Source organism: Acinonyx jubatus, chromosome A1, assembly GCF_027475565.1.
Source record: "Acinonyx jubatus isolate Ajub_Pintada_27869175 chromosome A1, VMU_Ajub_asm_v1.0, whole genome shotgun sequence".
NCBI lineage: Eukaryota > Metazoa > Chordata > Mammalia > Carnivora > Felidae > Acinonyx > Acinonyx jubatus.
Genome location: NC_069380.1, coordinates 65885189 through 65905033, shown reverse-complemented (window position 1 = coordinate 65905033; position 19845 = coordinate 65885189). Strand labels below are relative to the sequence as shown.

The 19845-nt window shown below is 42.8% G+C and overlaps 1 protein-coding gene across 4 annotated transcripts in view; it reads left to right on the top strand.

Annotated features, from left to right (window-relative positions):
- The window catches only part of ABCC4 (ATP binding cassette subfamily C member 4), a 370199-nt gene that overhangs the window by 274031 nt on the left and 76323 nt on the right, over positions 1-19845 (top strand). For all 4 annotated transcript variants that reach the window (XM_053217139.1, XM_027065098.2, XM_053217143.1 and 1 more), the window contains one exon: positions 4306-4385. In XM_053217139.1, coding sequence (XP_053073114.1) covers positions 4306-4385 — 80 coding nt within the window. The remainder of the gene's footprint in view (positions 1-4305; positions 4386-19845) is intronic.

Here is a 19845-nt window from a genome sequence, read left to right as displayed (position 1 = left end):
TTGTAAATGGCATGAGGGATCTTAGTAGGGGAACAAAAATGTTTTCAAGCTAATCTTTGGCGATGGTTGTATTTCTCAGTAACATTACTTAAATTCATTGAATTGTATTCCTGAAACGGGTGAATATTATATGATGTAAAATATATACCTCAATAAATCTCAATATTTTATGATACCTAAACACGCCTTCTTTTTTTGTTTAAAAAAATAAAAAGAAGTGCCTGTGTGGTTCAGTCATGTAAGCATCCAACTTCAGCTTGGGTCATGATCTCACAGTTCATGGTTCTGTGGTGACAGCTCGGAGCCTGGAGCCTGCTTCAGACTCTGTGTCTCCCTCCCTCTTGCCCTGCCCTCCTTCCGCTCATGCTGTTTGTCTCTCAAAAATAAATACTAAAAAAAATTAAAAAGAACACATGAAAAGAATAGGGCCCACATTAGACCTGGGAGCTTCGAAGTTTCACATTATAGTTTGGTTATAAGGAGGCTGAGGTATCCTGGGTATGACAGAGATGTCAGAACTCCACTGACTAATAGGTGGTTGACTCCACTTCAGACTGTAGAGTCCATTCTTAAAATAAGATCGCTAAAAATTTGTATTTGGACAAGTTTGATGACCTCTTTCCTGAGCTCCTGTCTTATGGACAGAACAGTTAGGAGGACCCTGGTTGGTTCTCTGGTGGTGTGGACTTCAAGGGAGGTCTCTGCCCACCCTGCCCTTTGTTCCCAGCCTTTCTCTCCCCTCCCCAACTTACTTCCTTACACAAGTCATACATAGTTACTGTAGAAAAAGAGCACTGATAAAAAAAATATAAATTGCACATAATACATTAAACACTTGTTTCAGACTTATTGTTCAAATTCCTACGTCTCACTGGCTGAATAACCCACATTGAACATATTCGATGCATTTTTTAGTCACTCCCTGGAAGTGGAATTTCTAGGTCATAAGGGATCCATTCTTTAAAGAAAAAAATTTTTTTAATGTTTATTTTATTTTTGAGAGAGAGAGAGAGTGCAAGCAGGGGAGGGGCAGAGACAGAGGGAGACACAGATTCTGAAGTAGGCTCCATCCAGGCTCTGAGCTGTCAGCACAGAGCCTCACGTTGGGCTTGAACCCACAAACCGTGAGGTCATGACCTGAGCCAAAGTCAGATGTCTCACCGACAGAGCCACCCAGGCAAGGGATGCACTCTTAAAGTTGTTCATACATACTGCCCAGTTGTTCCCCCGAATTTACCTGTGCAATGTGGATTTTCATTATATGTGAGTCTAAAATGCGATCTGGCCACCAGAATGGACTGTGCTTATTGGCCTCAAGATAGGTTATTTATCCTGTGCAGAGTAGGGAAGATGGTGTTATGAGTCTGCCCCAAGGTAATCAAATGATGCCTGAGCTATTGATTTTAATCACGGGCACAAGGCATTCACTGAGACCGGCCATCTGAGTCTGGGCAGGACATGATGGCCAAGATGGGACACTGTGCTGTATGAGGGCTAATTGAGGCACCGGGGACTCACTCTGGAAAGGATATGAGTAAATTTCTTCGAGCATTTGAAGGGCTGTCATGTCAAGAGAAATTAGATTCATTCCATGTGGTTCTAAGAGCAGAATAAGCAGAGGGTTACATGTTCTAGGAAAAGGCAAGATTCGGTTTAATGTAAGAAAGCCCTGCCTAACAGAACAGAATCTGAAAATGGATTGGGCTCCCCTTCCTTATCATGAATCCCCCTTCCCTCTACATCCCTGGAGATGTTCCAGCAGGCCAGATGCCATTTGGATGCAGAGGCATGGCATGTGTGTGAAGGGAATTCATCATGCGGATTTGATTTGGGGATCTTTGAGAAAAGTTTAGAACTATGAGGCCATGAACTTGAAATCACAGCTCTGACTGTAACAGTCTATGGCAGGGCCAGATGAAATAGTCTGCAAACACCATTCGTCCCATTAATTGTTTCTTGGAGCAAGGAAGTAATTTATTGACTCTTCTAATCTCACATTTTCTGGACTCTGCCTCCTGGTGAATGAGAGTTTAGGGTTTTGACAGTCTTTGACATCTAGTTCAGTTCACTTATTGTAGTAGCTGTGTTGGGAGAGTTGGTTTTTCTCAGTTGTTTGTGTTCTCCTTGTATTTTATGCTGGGCGCCAATCTGGTTCTCTCAGACCCTAAGACTCCTGCTTCTGGTAGAAGGTAAAGGAGATGATTTTCACATATCATTCATCTCTGTTGCTTTTTCATCTTAAAAACAACAACAACAACAACAACAACAACTTGAGTATTGGTTTCAGTATTTTAAAAAAAATTTTTTTTTTTTAACGTTTATTTTTGAGACAGAGACAGAGCATGAACAGGGGAGGGGCAGAGAGAGAGGGAGACAAAGAATCCAAAACAGGCTCCAGGCTCTGAGCCATCAGCACAGAGCCCGACGCGGGGCTCGAACTCACGGACCTCGAGATCGTGACCTGAGCCGAAGCCAGACGCTCAACCGACTGAGCCACCCAGGCGCCCCATTGGTTTCAGTATTTTTTAAGCTGAACCATACTTTTGCAGTGTTCTGAGTCCTGACTATGTTGAAACGCGGCACTTTTCCTTTGAAGAAATGACCAGTGTTTTAAACTGTGTCTTTTAGCGTTTTTAGATGCATGTTTTTCTTATCTTGGTATTGATACTTTGGGAAGTTAAAAAGTAACTAGGTAGTCCACAAAATCTGTAAGAATATGTGGGAAATTGCCCGTCTAATTTTAATGTTTCTAAAGCACAACTGGTCAAACAATCACTTAACCTTTGGCCCCTCAAAGTGTAGTCTGGAGAGCAGCAGCAAGGGCGTTCCCCCCACCCCGCCAAGTGAGCTAGAAACGCAGAATCTTCAGCTCCAGCCTGAAGCTACTGAATGTGCATTTTAACAGGTTGACCTGACAGCGCCTGGTTGTCAGCCTTTCTCAGGAGACTAGCTGCAGATCCTGTGGGTAACAGCATTTCTCTTACCTTGGTGTTTGGTTTTGAGCACCTGATAATGTACCTGGCATTGCGACTAGGTTCTTTCACGTGCATGAGCCCATTTAATCCTCAGAATCACTCTCTCAAGGAGGTATTATTATTAGAGGCTCAGAAAAGCTGTCACCCAGCCTACCAAAAGTGTCACTATAAGAAGCTGTTTTCTGGAGTCTGTATTTCCTACACCTGAGTCAGGAAACTGGAGGCCTGGGAGTGTCACGGTGGCCTAGTGAAGCCTTCAGTTGTTCCAGCTCTTTGCTTGAGTGACCCTGGGCTTCCCTGCTTCCTGGCAGTGGAGGCTCGGCTGCCAGCCTCTGGCCCTTCAGCGTCCAGTTGTAGCTTAGTATGAAGGGCCCGGAGGAAGTCACTTCTGACACATCTCCCCTGCAGGCTGGCTTCCTGAAGCCTCCAGTACAAAAGAAGTTCAGGGACCTAGACAAACGCATTTCCCAGGAATTGCTTACACCAAAATAGGCTGTGTGTGTGTGTGTGTGTGTGTGTGTAGCTTCCATTTCTTTAAAATCTTATCATTTAAAAGACTAGATATTTATTGAAAGTTTGTTCTCACATTCCAGTTCTCAAGCCTTTAGGATGTCCTGTTCTCATGGATTCTGAGAAGGGATATACAATGAGTAATAAGAAACCACCTTTAATCATTAAGTAATATTTCTTCTTTCCTGCCTACGTTCCTCTGGTTGTGTTGGAAATCTAAGAATGAGTCTGTGTCACACTTGGTGTACCGCAGAAAAAAGCGACTTATAATCCTAGTAGAAAACTCACAACTGGGGAATGGCAGGATTCCAACATTTGCCAAAATGTGAGATGCTGTGAACCATCCTGAGGGGGGGAAAAAGAGAGGTTATAATTACATCTGTTTAAAAAATACCACTTAGCAAAATTCTGATTACTAAAGCAAAATTAGTATAACAATTGGGGGTCAGTTTATGTATTTTGTAATTGTTTATTTACCAACTCAGCCCCCGAATGGGCATCCTAGATGGCATCTAAAAGGAGGGAATGTTCTAAAATCCACCAACCCTTCCCTGTACCGCTGTAACGTTTTTTTCACCTCCATTTTATCAAAAGTCGGCCAAATTTCAACTCCCTGCCCACTGCCGTTGGTGGTATTTTTGTTTCTCTTTGGGTATCATCCTGTTTTCTTTTTCTTCACCGCTGACATCGGCTTATTTCGTATGAACACGTGATACATTAAATACATATACGTTTCAAATGTTTTGACTTGTCTGTGAATCGTTTCTCTTAAAGGGCCGGCCTGGGGAAGTGAGTAATGTCTCGCGTCCTGTTGTTGTAGGAGGGATTTTGAACCGCTTCTCCAAAGACATCGGGCACATGGACGACTTGCTGCCCCTGACGTTTCTGGACTTCATTCAGGTAATGCTGGCAGTGACACCAAGTTCTCGCATGGGAACTGCAGTTCCTGTTCTTTCCAGTCCTTTCCTTGGGGGCCGTGGGTGGGCCCTTCGGCCTGACGAAGTCGCGTTATCTTCGTAAAGGCCGTGGTGGTAAGAGGAAGGTGTGGTCTGATTCGGAGGCCAAGTTCACATGAGTAATACCCCGGGTGTAGGAGCGGCTACAGAGTCATGTCAAGGTGGGTTCGAAGCAGCTACAAGCTTGGTAAGCGGCTCTCCGTCTGCCTTCCAGGCATCTGGCATGGATCTCATTCGACCGTGAACACATTTCATAATATAGAAACAGTCACCTCGCACGGAAAGATAGCCTAGATTAACTAAATTATGCATTGTGTTACCACAAAGGACAAATATTTACTGCACCGTTTTTGGGGGATAAAACCAGGTGTGGTTACTGACAAAGAAAAGATTAGTAATAATAAGGTGAAAATAATACTTCGTTAGCAAGGACAATAGAGAGCAGTTATTGTAGATACAAAGCCTTTAAAGGCAAGTACATTTAAGCCAATAATTTGAGTACAGGATCAGAGTCATCTCAGAAAATGTCTTTCTTGTTTTTCTAGGCAGCTTTTCTTTCACACGCTGATTGTGCTAAGTCTTAAGGTGTGTATGTATATGTGTGTGTTTTAAACCCAGCAATCCTGCAAATACCTTCTCTACAGCATTTGTTTTGTCTGTGAACTTGAGGTTCTGAAGAAGTATGTTGGGTCATCTCATGCCTCATCTGCTTGCTCAGTATTGCTGCACACATGGGATGCTTTTCCTGCTGTTTAATTCTGTCTACTTTTCAGTGATTCAGGCCAGGGGACTTTCTTCTTCATTTCCAAGGGTTTTGTTTTTTGTTTTTTGTTTTTTTTTTTTTTAAATGAAGTGCATTTATCAACAACTGCATGCACATTTTCTAAAATCGCTGCTGCTGTTGCTAATATTTCATGACCTTGTGTTTCACTCTCCTCAGTGGTCTAATCATGAACTTATTGTAAGGCCAGGAAGTAGAAATGCTACCACTGAGGTCTGCAATTGTCGCTTCATCCTGATGGTTCCTCCTCCCCCCAACTGTCGCCCCTTCCCCACACTTTTTTTTCAATGCCCAGATACGCTTCCAGTCAAAACTTAGGGATTTTTCTGGAGCCATTGTTATGAAAGGAGCCAGAATTACTTAATTTGGAAAATTAGCTATGTCATAAAAATCAGTAATAGGCCCGAAATGACCACAGGCGTTTCTGTGAGTCACAGGGGAAATGGAGCAATGAATATCTGCCTGCAAACAGTGTAGCCAACGAGGAAAGACGTGCGCTGTTACTGGCGTGAAGAAAGGAGACTCCGAGGCAGAGTACTTTTACTGCGAAGATCTCTGATTTTTCCTTCCCTCTTCTGCAAGCTTATTGTATAGATGTGCCCTGCTGGGTTTTGCTGTGTAATTTATCCCCAAGAAGCAATCTTTCACTAAAACAGAGTCACATTTTGACAGAGATTGTTTATTGCTTTGAGAAGATCTGGGGAAAGATTCTGTTTCTTTGCAAGTGCAAGTTAGGCAGAGGCCGAGTTTGTAAAGGTGGGCTGTCCCACTGCGTGCTCAGCACATAGTTGGTCCTCATAATTAGAGTCACCCCACCTCTTTCTGAATGATGTATGGAGACACAGGGATCGATGTCACCTGAGTTCATTATAAAACATTCTGAGCAGCCTCAGAAAATTCTAATCTCGTTGTACTTCTCTTTAACCAGAGAGACAAGGGCCTTTTTATTATCTGCTCACTTAATCTTGGTGAGACTTATCCTGGTGGAATACCAGTAGTCCCGATTAGCTGATTTCTTGACTCTAATAGCAGAGGTAAATCTCGATGTTATTGTCTCCAAGAAAGGAGTTTTGTCTAAAGGATAACTCAGTTATCAATTATGATAAAGATCTATTGTCACTTGTTTTGTTTGCAGGTGTCTTTAATAAGGCTTCCCATAATCCCTTCAGGAAGAAATATTTTCTCCTTTTAAAAATAGTATTAGCTAAATATAAAAGCTCTGATCCCTGCCATTGTTGTTGATTCTTTGAGGGACATTTCCCAACATTCGTTGTTTAAATGGTTGTCAGGAGGAATCAAGGGAAACTTCATAAACAATGCAGTAACTGGTTCATCTTACTTTGTGTGCAGAGGCCTTTCTCCAAAGGATTTGCATGCGATGAGCAGACTTTTGACTGAGGTATCACTAGGATCATTTTGAAGTATTTGGGCCCTTTGCTATATTAGCAAGCGAAGATTTTTTTTTTTTATTAAAGCCACAAAAATGAATTTAACCTGCCCTCAAATAAAGGCCAACAAAAATCAAAATGTAAATTGATTACTTTTTTTTTTTTTAAGTTGGTTAGGACTCCGTAAGGATAAAAACAACCCAGTGGTGTTCTGAGACTCTTAATGGAATCATGTAAAGTTAAAATAAACACTATTAGGGTAAGCACATAGAATGAAAACTAATTTTCCAAATCAAATACATTATATTCAATTCATTTTCCCCAATCAACCAAATGTTTAAAACCTGTTAGTTATAACAGCAATCTTCTGGAAATTAATTAGAAGCCTATTAGCTCTGCTAGCTGAGCCGAATGAAGAGGGTTGCTTGTTACATTTCTAAATAGGCTCCTGAATTAAAGCAAAGCAAGGTCAAAATGACAATCAGTTTGACTCACCTCGAGGCGTTGCTTAAGTAGTTTATCTGGTTTTTGTTTGGCCTTTCTCAGGTGGGTGAGAGTTTTTTAAAGGAAATTTTACCTGCGTTGACTCAGTCCTCTGAGAAATTTAAAAGTTTTAAGTATTAGGGAAAACATACAGGTTATCACGAATATTACCTGTGTGAACAAGCGGCACCTTCCCAATTGCATGGGAATCTAAAAGGGAAACAACTTTCAGACCTCTTTAGAAACTCTTCTAAAGAGTGTCGTTAGCCTCTTTCGGAACTGAGATACTAGAAGGTTGCCTTGTTGCCTTTGTTTCTGATGTCAGTAGCAGAATCAGCTCCTGGCATCAGGAAGCCCGCCCCCGTTTTAATGTCTCACATCTGGTTCTTTGGGTAAAAATGTTCTGACTCTGGCAGCCCCGGGGAAGCTCACAGAAGCTCACAGATCCTGAGTCTTTCCGAATGTAACAGGTGAGTTTAATTGAAACGGTTGAGTTTTAAAAGGACTGGGAATTTCCTTGTCAAGAAGTTCCCCTTGGTATTATCTTGCAGGAGATGTGGGCCTTCCCAGTCTGCATATCCTCTACATCAGGTATTCCCGAGCCAGAAAGAACTTGGCAGGATTTACATAGTAACGAATAGAACGCAAACTGAAATCTAAAACTGAGATACCTTCCTGAATAGGGAGTTAAGCTTTCCACTTATCAGAATATTCAGATTAAGACTGTCTTGTGCAGTGTGTGTGTGTGTGTGTATTTCCCCCTTACTAAAGATACGTATATGATCATGCATTTTTTGGAGAGTTAAAATCAAATCGATATAGACATAATGTGATTACAGTTATCCATGTGAGCTTTTTAATCCATATTACGCATGTTTGATTGCTTTTTCTGTAAGACAATGATAGTTTTGTTGGTTTTGTAAGCAAGAGTTCAGAAATGTGAACCATTGGGTTAGAACTTCATTGTTTTTCCAGTGGAGTCTGATGCAGAGAAACTGGGGAGAGACGGGAGAACAGAACCTTCCATTTGAGCCGTGGTGGCTAGAGTCAGTAATACTCTGTAGAAGCAGGTCAGAAATCAGGGGCAGATCTTATTACCCCTGAGGTAAGACAATTCTGTTTAAAACCTGAGTACATCTGCTGACCAGGTAGAGCTTATTTTCCTAACTTTGTACCTTGGACTTCAACAAAAGATTTATATTTGTGTAAATATTTGTAGGGTTTTGTTTGTTTTTTTATTTTTTATTTTGTTTGGATAGTTAGCTGTTCCTAACCCAGCTCGTGGGAGACTGTGACACCTTGGATTTTGAAATTGTATGTCATTTCCTGTTGTCCTGTGTTAGAGTGGGGCTCCTGTGTGGGATTTGGGAGCCCGAACTGACCTGGGCACGGAACGGTAGTGAATGAGGAAAGTTCGATTGTCGACCTTCTATTTTGGAAGGCTGGGCCAGAAGTGAGGGAAATTTCTGAGTACATTGTAGGAAATAAATGATTCCTACGATCCAAAAAAACAGCAGTCTGCAGGTTACCTCAGGGTTGCCCTGGGCTTATCAGATAAGTTAGCCAATGGCTGGCAGGGCACATCTGGCTTACCAGTGTTGTTCAGACACGTTTTGTTTATTTGCTTTCATGAAAATTGTAACAGCTTTGAGTATTAACGATATTTTTAAAACCAAGTAATCTATCAAGCCAGATATAGTTCTTCACATGTTAAAACTAAATGTCTTTACAAAAATAGGGATCAAATACAAATAGTGTCAAGATCTTCATCTAGACCTCAAACATGACAAATCAATGATGAATAAGACTTTTGGCCTTCAAAACGTGATGTATTTGGGTAAACGAAAGCATAGAGGTAGTGATTAAAACGTCCATTTTTGAGTGTTTGGCTGACTTCCTAATGCCATAGCACAAATACCAGCAGCATAAATCTAGTCTTTAATTTTCTTTCTCCTTTCTTTCTTTCTTTCTTTCTTTCTTTCTTTCTTTCTTTCTTTCTTTCTTTCTTTCTTTCTTTCTTTCTTTCTTTCTTTCTTATTAGAGAATGCAAACTGGAGGCAGGGCAGAGGGATGGAATGAGAGAGGGAGAGAATCTTAAGCAGACTCCACACTCAGCACAGAGCCTGATGTAGGGCTCAGTCCCATGACCTTGGGATCATGACTTGAGCTGAAATCAAGAGTTGGATGCTCAACTGACTGAGCCACCCAGGTGCCCCTAGTCTTTAATTTTCTTAAAACAATGATTAATTAATAAAGGTACCAAGAAAATATGTAATATTTTTAATATTCTAATAACATTTAAGTTTTAATTAATGACAAATTAATTTTTAATGATTTTGAATACACAGGTGTAATATTTGTGCACATCTGTTGTTTCGTGAACATATGTGCAACTAGATATGTAATGGAGAATCTTGACTGTTTGTCCCAAAAGGGAAACATTGTTTCTTACTATGTGTCTGTGGTGTGCAGATTTGTAATTCTACCATATTTTCTCATTCCTGTAAGATGTCTTCCTTTTTGTTTTCTCCACCCCATCTTTTATTGAGCTCCTACCATGTGCTGACAAAGATGGAATCTGTGTCTGCCTTCATTTGGCCAGCACTTCCCATGTTCAACATGCCATGCACCTGCTGGGCTTGGTTGTGGAGCTGAATGACATTTAATTCCTGTCCTCCAGGGTCACCTGAGTGGCTTAGTTAAACGTCCAACTTCGGCTCAGGTCATGACCTCACGGTTCGTGAGTTCGAACCCCACATCATGCTCTCTGCTGTGAACATGGAGCCCACTTCAGATCCTCTGTCCCCCTCTCCCTTTGCCCCCCTCCCCCCCCCCCCCGCTTGCTCACTCTTGCTCTCTCTCAAAAATAAAACTTCAAAAAAAAAAACCAAAACCCGTTTAATTCCTGTCTTCCATGAGGCACATTCTCTTGGGAGAGACTGAAGGTCAGCAGTTACAATGCTGTGTGACCTTATAAAAGGAGGGAGACTGTGTAGGAGAGAGGATAAAGCTCTAGCGTGAGACCAGTCTGATTTCCAGTCCTTGTCTGCAATTTTCAGTTCACTTAGGAAGAGTTCTGGGACATCCAGGTGGGGCATCCTGCAGGTAGTTGGGGGTGTGAGCCTGGTGTTTAAGACCTGGCATGAGCATAGAGCCTGTGTATTCTTCTCTGAGCAGGTCATTGATGGGGGGGGGGGGGGGGAGTGGATAAGATTGCCCAGAGAGAGTGAAGCATTTTTAGGGGCCAAGACCAGAACCTTATGGAAACCTTAATACTTAAAGAGAAAGTCAGAGAAGAGAAGGCAGACAGACAAGACACAGAATGAACAGTGAGGGAGAAAGGAGGAAAATTGGTGCTGGAAAGCCAAAAGAAGACAGGTGTGTTCAGTGCAAAGGAGGAGGTGAGGAAGCAGAAAGCAGTCAGTTGGATTTGACGATTAGGAGTCCAAGGAGCAGCTGGAGAAGGTTCAGGATAGAAGGAGGCCAGATTGCAAAGGCCGTAAGTCAGAGGAGAGGAAGTTGACATAAGAGCAAGCTGCTTTTGAAGGAGTTTGCTCAGTGTTGCTAGGTTGTTTGGGTTTTATGGCTTATGTGGGTGCTTTGGGGGGTAGTGTATCTCTTCATCCCAACATCCCCCCCCCCCCCATCCCACTGATAACCAGGGGTTAGAGTCGAGGTCTTGAGATACAGAGGCGAGTAGGCGTGAGGCCCTGCCCTCATGGCTCTCCTCCAGCCCTCCCCAACCCCCACCCCCAGGAGAGGGAGCTGTCCAAAAATTCATCCTTGGCTGAGTTTGGAATGCTAATTTTGCCGAGTGCCTTAGAGGAAGTCCCGGGAAGCAAGCTGTTAGGTCCAGGAGCTCACCTGAGCTTTCAGGAAGTGACCCTCCATCAGAGAGGAAGAGGCTCCTGTGGGTGGTGGAGCAGGAAATGCTTCTGGAAGTGAGTGCCCATGTGGGACCTGAGCCTGAGCCCAGGAAGAGATAGGAGCTGGAAGGCAGTTGCTTAGCTTTGTTTGAGAGGATAAAGTTAGTGCCAAGGGTGTTCGACTCCTTTCTGACAGTTCTGTTCGTCCTTGGTATATTTGATAAGCCTTGAGAGATACTTAATCATTTTAATAACTTCTATTACTTTAAAGTGTTTATTCTGTATCCTTTTCCTCAGCTAGTTCCTTCTCACTCCCTTAAATGAGATCTTAATTTAACATTTCGTAGTTATAAAAAAGACCCATCTTTGATTATTTGTTTTCTTCTGTCTTTGCCTCATGAATATGCCTCATGAATACTGTGATACATAGATTAACCTGCCCGTGGTCTTCTGAGATAAGCAGATACCTTTGTTCTTTGCTTTCAGATGCCAGTGTATTTGCGTATTTCAGAACTTCATGTATTTTCTTCTCTGAACCAGAGACTCTAATATGTCATAGAAGGGTAAGACCCTTCAAGGGATAACTGGATTTCATTTTCCTCTAAGATGGGCCATGCCCAACGTGGGAACAGGGGTTCACACCCTTTCCTTACACCGCAGTGCTGTCTCGGAATATATATCTGAATAGGTTTGTTTTGCTTTGTTTGCTGGTGATTTGTATGACAGCGGAGCTCAGGCCTAGAGAGTACGATTCCCATCTCCTAGGTATTAAGTTTAATCTCTCTACAACTCCTGGAAGGGAATTCTACATGCCTGCCAGGAGGACTATTGATGCGCTTCTATGTGTTACATATACACCTTGGATGCAACCTCAAATAGACCCGTCTTCATTCTTCACAGACCATCAAAAGTCTCTTCTTCCTATTAGCGAAGCTTTCCTTGGGCACTTTGTTCTGCAATAAAACTATCCCTATCCCCTCTGAAGAAGCTGGGATCCTCGAACCGTGGCCGAGTGCAGTGCTGAGCAAATTGCATTGCGACCTCACTTCCACTCGGTCAGTTAGTACTTCCTGTGCACCAGGCACTTTTCTAGGCACTGGTGTGTAGAGGAGTGAATCGGGCATTGGCTTCCAGGAGTTTACATTCCAGTGCAAAAGACAGATGGTAAACAGTTAAGTTTATAAGGCAAATATAATAATCTCCTAGTGCATTAAGGAATGGGAAGTCTTTGCAGGTGACTTCCGGGAGTGTTGGGACATGGTGAGCAAGGAAGTGGTGATGTTTGAGTTTGGAAAATATGAAGGAAACAGCCATGCAGAAAAGACTTGGAAGCAGATGGGCAGAGTGTGTGCTCAGGAAAAGAAACATGTGCAGATGCTCAAGATGGGAGCAAAGTGGCATGTTCCCAGGTAAAGAGAAAGCCAGGCCGTGAACAGAGTGGAGACGTAGGCAAGAGGGCGCATGAGACCTAGGCAGAACTGGACTCCATAGGTTAAGAGGTTCGGGTTCTCTTCTGGATGCAACGGGAAACCACTGGAATATTATAAACAGAGGAGGGACATCATGCTCATACTTCAAAATTGAAAAAAATGTATATTTGATGCTAATCATGAGGCTCAAATATTTTTCTGATGTTTTAAGTCATCAAAATCTGCATAATCCCTTAAAGGCAAGGCTCTAAGGCTGTATTTCATGGCATTCTCTCACGCTCAGCACAGCTTCAGGAACTGAGGCAGATCAGCACTTCGTATTTCATTCAAGTCATGAAAACTGTATTGAGTCATTCCCCAAATAGGAAAGTGGTTCTCTGCAGTCAGCGTGGACCTCTTATCCTTCCAGCAGCCTACCCTTTTTAGGGCAGTGGCTCTCAAGCACCAGGTTGCCCCTAGCTGAGGTAACATGGGAAAAAGAAAAAAGATGGTGTAGCTTTCCTCCCCACCCTGCAAAGCTGAATTTTCTGTTTTTCTCTTTCGGACATCTTGTTTTTTAAATATAGTCGAGTGGCTCTTAGCCAGAAGGTGTAAAGTCAGTACAAAAGGTGATAGGTAGTCCAAATGACCTGGAAATAACATTAATCCTAGCTAATGTTTAGAGACTCCTTCCTGGGTGCCCAAACTTGTTTCAGATCTTTTATTTGTATAATCTCTCATCTTTCTGGCAACTCCATGAGTTATGTACAGTTATTGTGCTGTTCTCACAGATGAGGGAAATGGGGCCCAGAGAAGTTACATAATTCGTCCAGGATCACACATCTAGTAAGCAATCACTTTGAGGCTTTTATTTTTATATTATTGAGTTGTACTTGTTTATGTTCATGAAGGAGAAGCAGAGTTCCCCTTTCTATGTTTTGATCACATCAGACTCTTCTCAATGAGGGAGATGCCAGGTAGAATCTCTAATAATAATTAAATTATTTGTCATCTGGTGCCTATGCCACCTCTTCAACAAAAGTCGTAAAAGTGCTCATGTAATGTGATCCCATGATATTTGAGATATAAATCTTTTGAAATTGTGGTGCTGGCCTTCTCTCTCTCTCTCTTTCTCTCTCTTTTCTATCTTTAGCACGTGTGAACAAGAGCCAGAGAGAATCTTAAGCAGGCTCCACTCTCTGTGTGGAGTCTGACACGGGGCTCGATCCCATGAGCCTGGGATCATGACCTGAGCTGAAATCAAGAGTTAGATGCTCAACCAACTGAGCCGCTCAGGCGCCCCTCTTTTTTCTTTAGAATTAAAGATGGACAAATCACTTTCCTCCTTCATGAATGCTTTTTCAAATTTTTGCTGGTCGTAAAATCCAGACTGAGAGCTGCTATTTTCAAGAACTTTATTCCTTAGCTAATGATAAACCTGATTTCAAATACAAGTATAGGAGAAGTTGTGACTATGTTTTAGGTGTGAGCATCATGAAGTAGAAGATACAACATTTACACATATTTTAATGCACATTTGTTTGGGTTGTGATATACGTAGCTCTGGAGTACTGTTATGTAAACCAGATGTGATGAAAAGTAAACCGGCTGTGATGAAAACAAAGGAGGATTTCTTAAGATTTTGTTGAAAAATAGAAGCTTAACTTTACATTAAAACAGTGAACAACAGGTGATTTTATACTGTGCTTGTACTAGGGGTTAGAAATACATCCCTTATAGACAATGACACAAATCTAAAGTTAAAAGTTAAGTTGTTAAATTTAAACACTAGAAGTGTATACACTGAACGTAATAAGTTTATCATTTATATGTAAAAAATAAATACTTTATAGTTAATTTAACCGAATGTCCAAGTAGCAAATTTACATTTTGAATACTTAAGGATCTAAACTCTTAATTTTAAGATTTGATAATGGAGGCAATAGCATTCTCTTCTGTGAAGATAAGAGTTCTGGTCTACTTGATTTCAGGCAACAGAGCTTGTCTATGCTTTATCTGATGTGTGTACGTGTGTAAATATAAATGCACATATACCCTCAAGGAGCAGTCACATTATTGATTTGCAACCCTTTCAAATCAAGTAGCTGGATGTACATCTTAAACTGTAAGGCAAGGAAAATAATGTTTGTGGTTGTAACAGAGGGTTTTATGTAGGGCTCTCTGTGAATCATGGTCTGCAGTTTAAGGGAACCTGGAAAACTTGTCTGAGGAATTCATATTTGAACCTGTGAACCCTTGGCCCCATCCAAGGTCTTTGAGCAGGAAAGTGGCCGCTTACCATGTAATTCTAAGGGCGACAAGGACATCTTTCTCCTTTGAACATGTTATTCCCATTTGGTGGATTTTACTGAAGATCAACAAGGGTGATAATGTGGTTCGTGTTGTTGCATGTGCTGGGAGGTTGCCTGTGAATTGTGCCCTTGGCTACTTCCTGGAAAGGATCTTAATGTTTCAGATTTCGGTCTCCTTTTTGTGGTCTTTTGCAAAAGGCTTTGTGGCAGAAGGCTTCCTCCTCCTCCCGCCTTGCTGGTTCCAGCCAGCATCTGTACTGGCGTCTCAGGACGGGGCAGCGGGCAACCTTGTTCCATGCCGGCCTTCCGTGAGGCTTCCCTGGGCTTCTGGCTCTGCTTCTCCCATTTCAGTTCAGTGCACTGGGATGCCAGGGCCCCAGGTTTCCTGGAAGCCTGACGGTGTTACATGATCTGATTTATTCTATGAGGCTTTCTCCTTTCGGGAGAATTACGGATGAAGTTAGCAAAGCACGCATTGAGTGAAGCTGGAAAGTTAAGACGTTAACTCTAAACCTGTCCTTGAACCTCCGGAGGTAAATACTAGTCTTTAGTCATTTTTTAATTTCTTCGCTAAGGAATGCTGTAGAAAGGATGGCAGAGTCAGCCACCATTCTTGGTGTTCAATCCATTCCTCCTTTTTCTCCGATTCCTGCATTTCATGCTCCTCTCCATCCCGCTGTAAGATGAGCTTCTAGTGGCTGTCTCTGGGGTACGCACTCTCTCCACTCCATTCTTTGGCCTTCTCTTTTGCCAGAGTCTGTTGTGATTCTTCCTAGACTTGTTCCTGTTCCTTACCCATGTTGTCATCTCATAATGACAGTACTTATTGTGTGAACTGATAAGTAGGAATGCCAAGTGGAGTGCTTTGGGAAGGCTTAATAAAAGGCTCTGCTTAAAAAAAAATGGCTTTAAGTAATTAGGTATGGATGAGACAAGTGACTGCGGGGGAGGGGGTTGGAGAAATACAGGCGGAATCTGTGCTGAGAGCCTCACAAAGTGTCTTCGAAGTCCTAGGTGATGCATTGTGGGTGTGAGTTTTGTAAGAAAGACCTTGAGACACTCCAACACCAGATCTGTACATGCTTTTATTTTTTTATTTTTATTTTTTTTTAATTTTTTTAATATTTATTTTTGAGAGAGAGAGACAGCACGAGCAGGGGAGGGGCAGAGAGAGAAGGAGACACAGAATCCGAAGCAGGCTCCAGGCTCTGAGCTGTCAGCACAGACCCCCATGCGGGGCTTGAACCCACGAACCATGAGATCATGACCTGAGCCGAAGTCAGATGCTTAACCGACTGAGCCACCCAGGCGCCCCTCTACATGCTTTTAAATTAAACCAAAACTTTAAGATTTTGTATTATTTATTTCTGAATTGGCCAACTATTAGTTCAGATTGTAGTAGTTAGGACCTCTCTGTAACCCTGCCTGGGAAAGTTGGGGATGGCTTCCCGGTGATCCTGAGCCTCATGTAGGGGAGAAGCCAGTGATCCCTGAGCCTCATGTAGGGGAGAAGCAGGCACCAACGACAGGAAGTCCAAGAGAGCCTAGGAAGTTTGCAAGGACACCATAATGTGAAGTTTGAGATCGGGCATCAGAGGGGATAAAGATGGATAGGTATAGAGGAGGCAGATCACAGGGAGACTCATGTCTCCAGTGCAGGGATTTGGATTTGGAATGTTGTTCGAAAGCCATGGAGAGGGAAGAAGACACCACAAGAATAGTGGGTTTGGCCAAGTTTCTATTTGGGATATCCAGGTAGTGATGCCAAGTGTGGCTGGTGAAAACCCTTTGATTTTTTTTTTTTAACATTTATTCATTTTTTGAGCGATAGAGCATAAGCAGGGGGGTGGTGGGGGGGGGGGGAGAGAGGGAGAGAGACAGAGTACAAGTAGGGGAGGAGCAGAAAGAGAGGGAGACACAGAATCCAAAGCAGGCTCCAGGCTCTGAGCTGTCAGCACAGAGCCCGATGTAGAGCTCGAACTCATGAACTGGGTGATTATGACCTGAGCTGAAGTTGGACACTTACTGACTGAGCCACCTAGGCACCCTAAAACCCTTTGATTCTGATTAGTGGGTCCACACTGTGGAAGAGTCCCTCGCCTCAGAGATGTCATTCATAAGCCCATATCCCAGCAGAGAGCAGTCATGGGTCTGTGTGTCATTATGTATGCCAGCTCTTATAGCTACCAGGTATGTTGCCTGTCCAGTCAGATTATGGTGGATGGCCAAGTCGGAGCCACTCGCAGTTCCAAAGGAAGAAGGAAGGCAGCATAAAAAAACAGACCTTTGTATCTGTTTAGTGTGATCCTACCTGAGGTTGTAAGAACCCTGCAAATGTTTTTTTTGCCAGTGCTCTTGGTTCTGTAGGAAACGCTTTGGGGCACCTGGGTGGCTCAGTATTAAGCACCCACCTTTGACTCACGTTGTGATCTCATGGTTCATGGGTTCGAGCCCTGTGTCGGGCGGGCTCTGTGCTGACAGCTCAGAGCCTGGAGCTTGCTTCAGATTCTGTCTCTTCTTCTCTCTGCCCCCGCCTCCCCGCCCCCCCCCCCCCCCGCCCCACCCCGGCCCACAAATAAACATTTAAAAAAAAAAAAAAAAGAAAAAGAAAATATTCATGTTTTAATGGTGTGAGGGTTGAGCATGCTTCTGTAAATTTTTTTTTATAGATTCAAAAATTTTTTCTCAATGTTTATTTTTTTTTAATTTTTTTTTTTAATGTTTATTTATTTTTGAGACAGAGAGAGATAGAGCATGAATGGGGGAGGGTCAGAGAGAGAGAGGGAGGCACAGAATCTGAAACAGGCTCCAGGCTCTGAGCAGTCAGCACAGAGCCCGACGCGGGGCTCGAACTCACATACCACGAGATCGTGACCTGAGCCGAAGTCGGACGCTTAACCGACTGAGCCACCCAGGCGCCCCTCAATGTTTATTTTTGAGAGAGAGAGTGTGAGTGGGGCTCAAATTCATGAACAGTGAGATCACTACCTGAACTTAAGTTGGACACTTAACCACCTGAGCCACCCAGGCTTTTTGAGAGAGCACGAGCAGGAGAGGGGCAGAAGAGAAGGAGACACAATCTGAAGTAGGCTCCAGGCTCTGTCATCAGAACCTGGCGCTGGGCTCGAACTCTCGAACCGTGAGATCATGACCGAGCCGAAGTCGAACACTTAACCGACTCAGCCACCCATGTGCCCCGAGTGTGCTCCTGTAAATGTGATTATGTGTTCATGGGCATCACTTACAATGTAACTAACTAGCTTTAAAATGTCGTGGAGGGGGTTACGGTGGGAGCCCTCCCAATCCCCGCAGTCTGCCTTTCTGAGTTTGATCCCTGCTCTGCCTCTTCCCGTTCTGCCTCACAGAGCCACACATTCTTTATCTGTAGGAGAGAGAAAAATGGCACACTTCATTAGGGTTGTTGTGAAGACAAAATTAAATCATTTTAATAAAATTCTTAGCATAACATCTGCATGTTAAGTATTGCATAATGGGTAGTTATTTTTAAAGCACTACATACCTTTTTAAGTGGGAGGAAGAGTTTGGTAATAGCATTATATTGCATCAAAGGAACTGTCACCGAGTTGTCAGGCCCATAAATAACCACCACATGAGTTTTTTCACAGATATTCTAAGTTTGATATCCCCAAAAGTTTTTAATAGATATTTTTACATGTAGACTCACGGGATCAAATTCCGTTACTTTCAGAATAGACTGTGAAGCACTGAATATTTCATAGTAACGAACTTAATGCAGTTTTTGAAACTCTCAGATAATATTTGAGTAAGGAGTCTCATTTATTTAGAGTTCTTGACATTAACAATTATCACCTCCCAGAAGTCTTCCTACTAGCGAAGCAAGTGAAAACAAAGGTAGGACGTGGAAGTTTTAGGCATTTTTGTCTTTTTTTTTTTTTTTTTTTTTTTTTGAAACGTGGGACTCGTTGAGCATGTGAACTTGCACACAGCTGCCCTCAGCAAAATGCCGTAATTTATTGAGGAAAACTGAATTGCAAAACCTTTCTTCCCCACACACCCCTCATCCAAAAAAAAAGAAAAAAAAATCAACAGCTTGACTGAGCTTAAGTAACTGACTTTTCATATCCTTTCATGGAGCACAAAGGGCTAATCCTGAGGCTACTTGAACCACCAATGCAGACAGTGGTGGGGACCACCATGGAACGTGTCATTCCCTCCTCACCACACACAAAACACATTGACTGCGGCTTTATGAAGTGAAAATGCCCGAGAAAAAAGAAAATGTGAAGGAGGTGTCCGCAGTCATTTCTTTCCAGAGGGGGAGCAGGAATGAAAAAGCTGGCGCATCTGGGTATTGAGAACAAAGCGAACCGAAGACTTGGGGACAATAGGTTGGGTCTCTGGCTTTTATAGAAGCAAAAGAGTGGAACTGCCTTTACTTGTCTCAGTACCACTGACCCTTGCATTGCATTGTGCGGAGATGTCAGGGAAAGTGTGTAGAAAGCATTCCAGCCTCTTTCAGCAAACAATGACTTTGTCATTTTGAGATTTCTATGGTGTGTTGACCCCTTCTCCCCACTCCCGCCCTCAAATCCCATTGGACAAAGGAGATTGTTAGTTAGGCCACCTTGCCCTCATTTAGAAGATCTCTGTTTTACCGACTCTTTAAAAGTAAACCCATCCATTTTAACTGATGCACACAGTTGCTTTCACGCTTTTAAAATCAACGAAAAGCGTTTTAGCCAGAGCCGTTGGAAGGTTGGAATATCCCGTGAAAATGCCACGCCCAGAGATAATGATTCATGCAAATGACCAAGTTAAAGTGGGTTTCCTTGCTAATAGGAGGGAGAATTGGTGATATGAGTTACTGGAAATATTTACAAACACTTGACCCTTGGGGTTGTGAGATCAGGGTGGTAGGATTCACACAAGCCCACTCATATGATTCCTTTACCTGTCTTTTTTTAATGAAAGACAAGACGGTTGGTTTTCCCCCCACCGCCCAACGCGATGGTTAGCACAATTAGAAAAGCAGCACCGTCAACATCAGCGTAGTGACAGTTAATCACCGGGGACCCTCCCAGGCTGGCAACCAGTGTTCCAATTTGTCTGTCCCAGCATGTGTGCTCCAATGATAATGTTTGTAGTTTAACAAGAAGCTAATTAAGACCTGAAAAAAAATAATA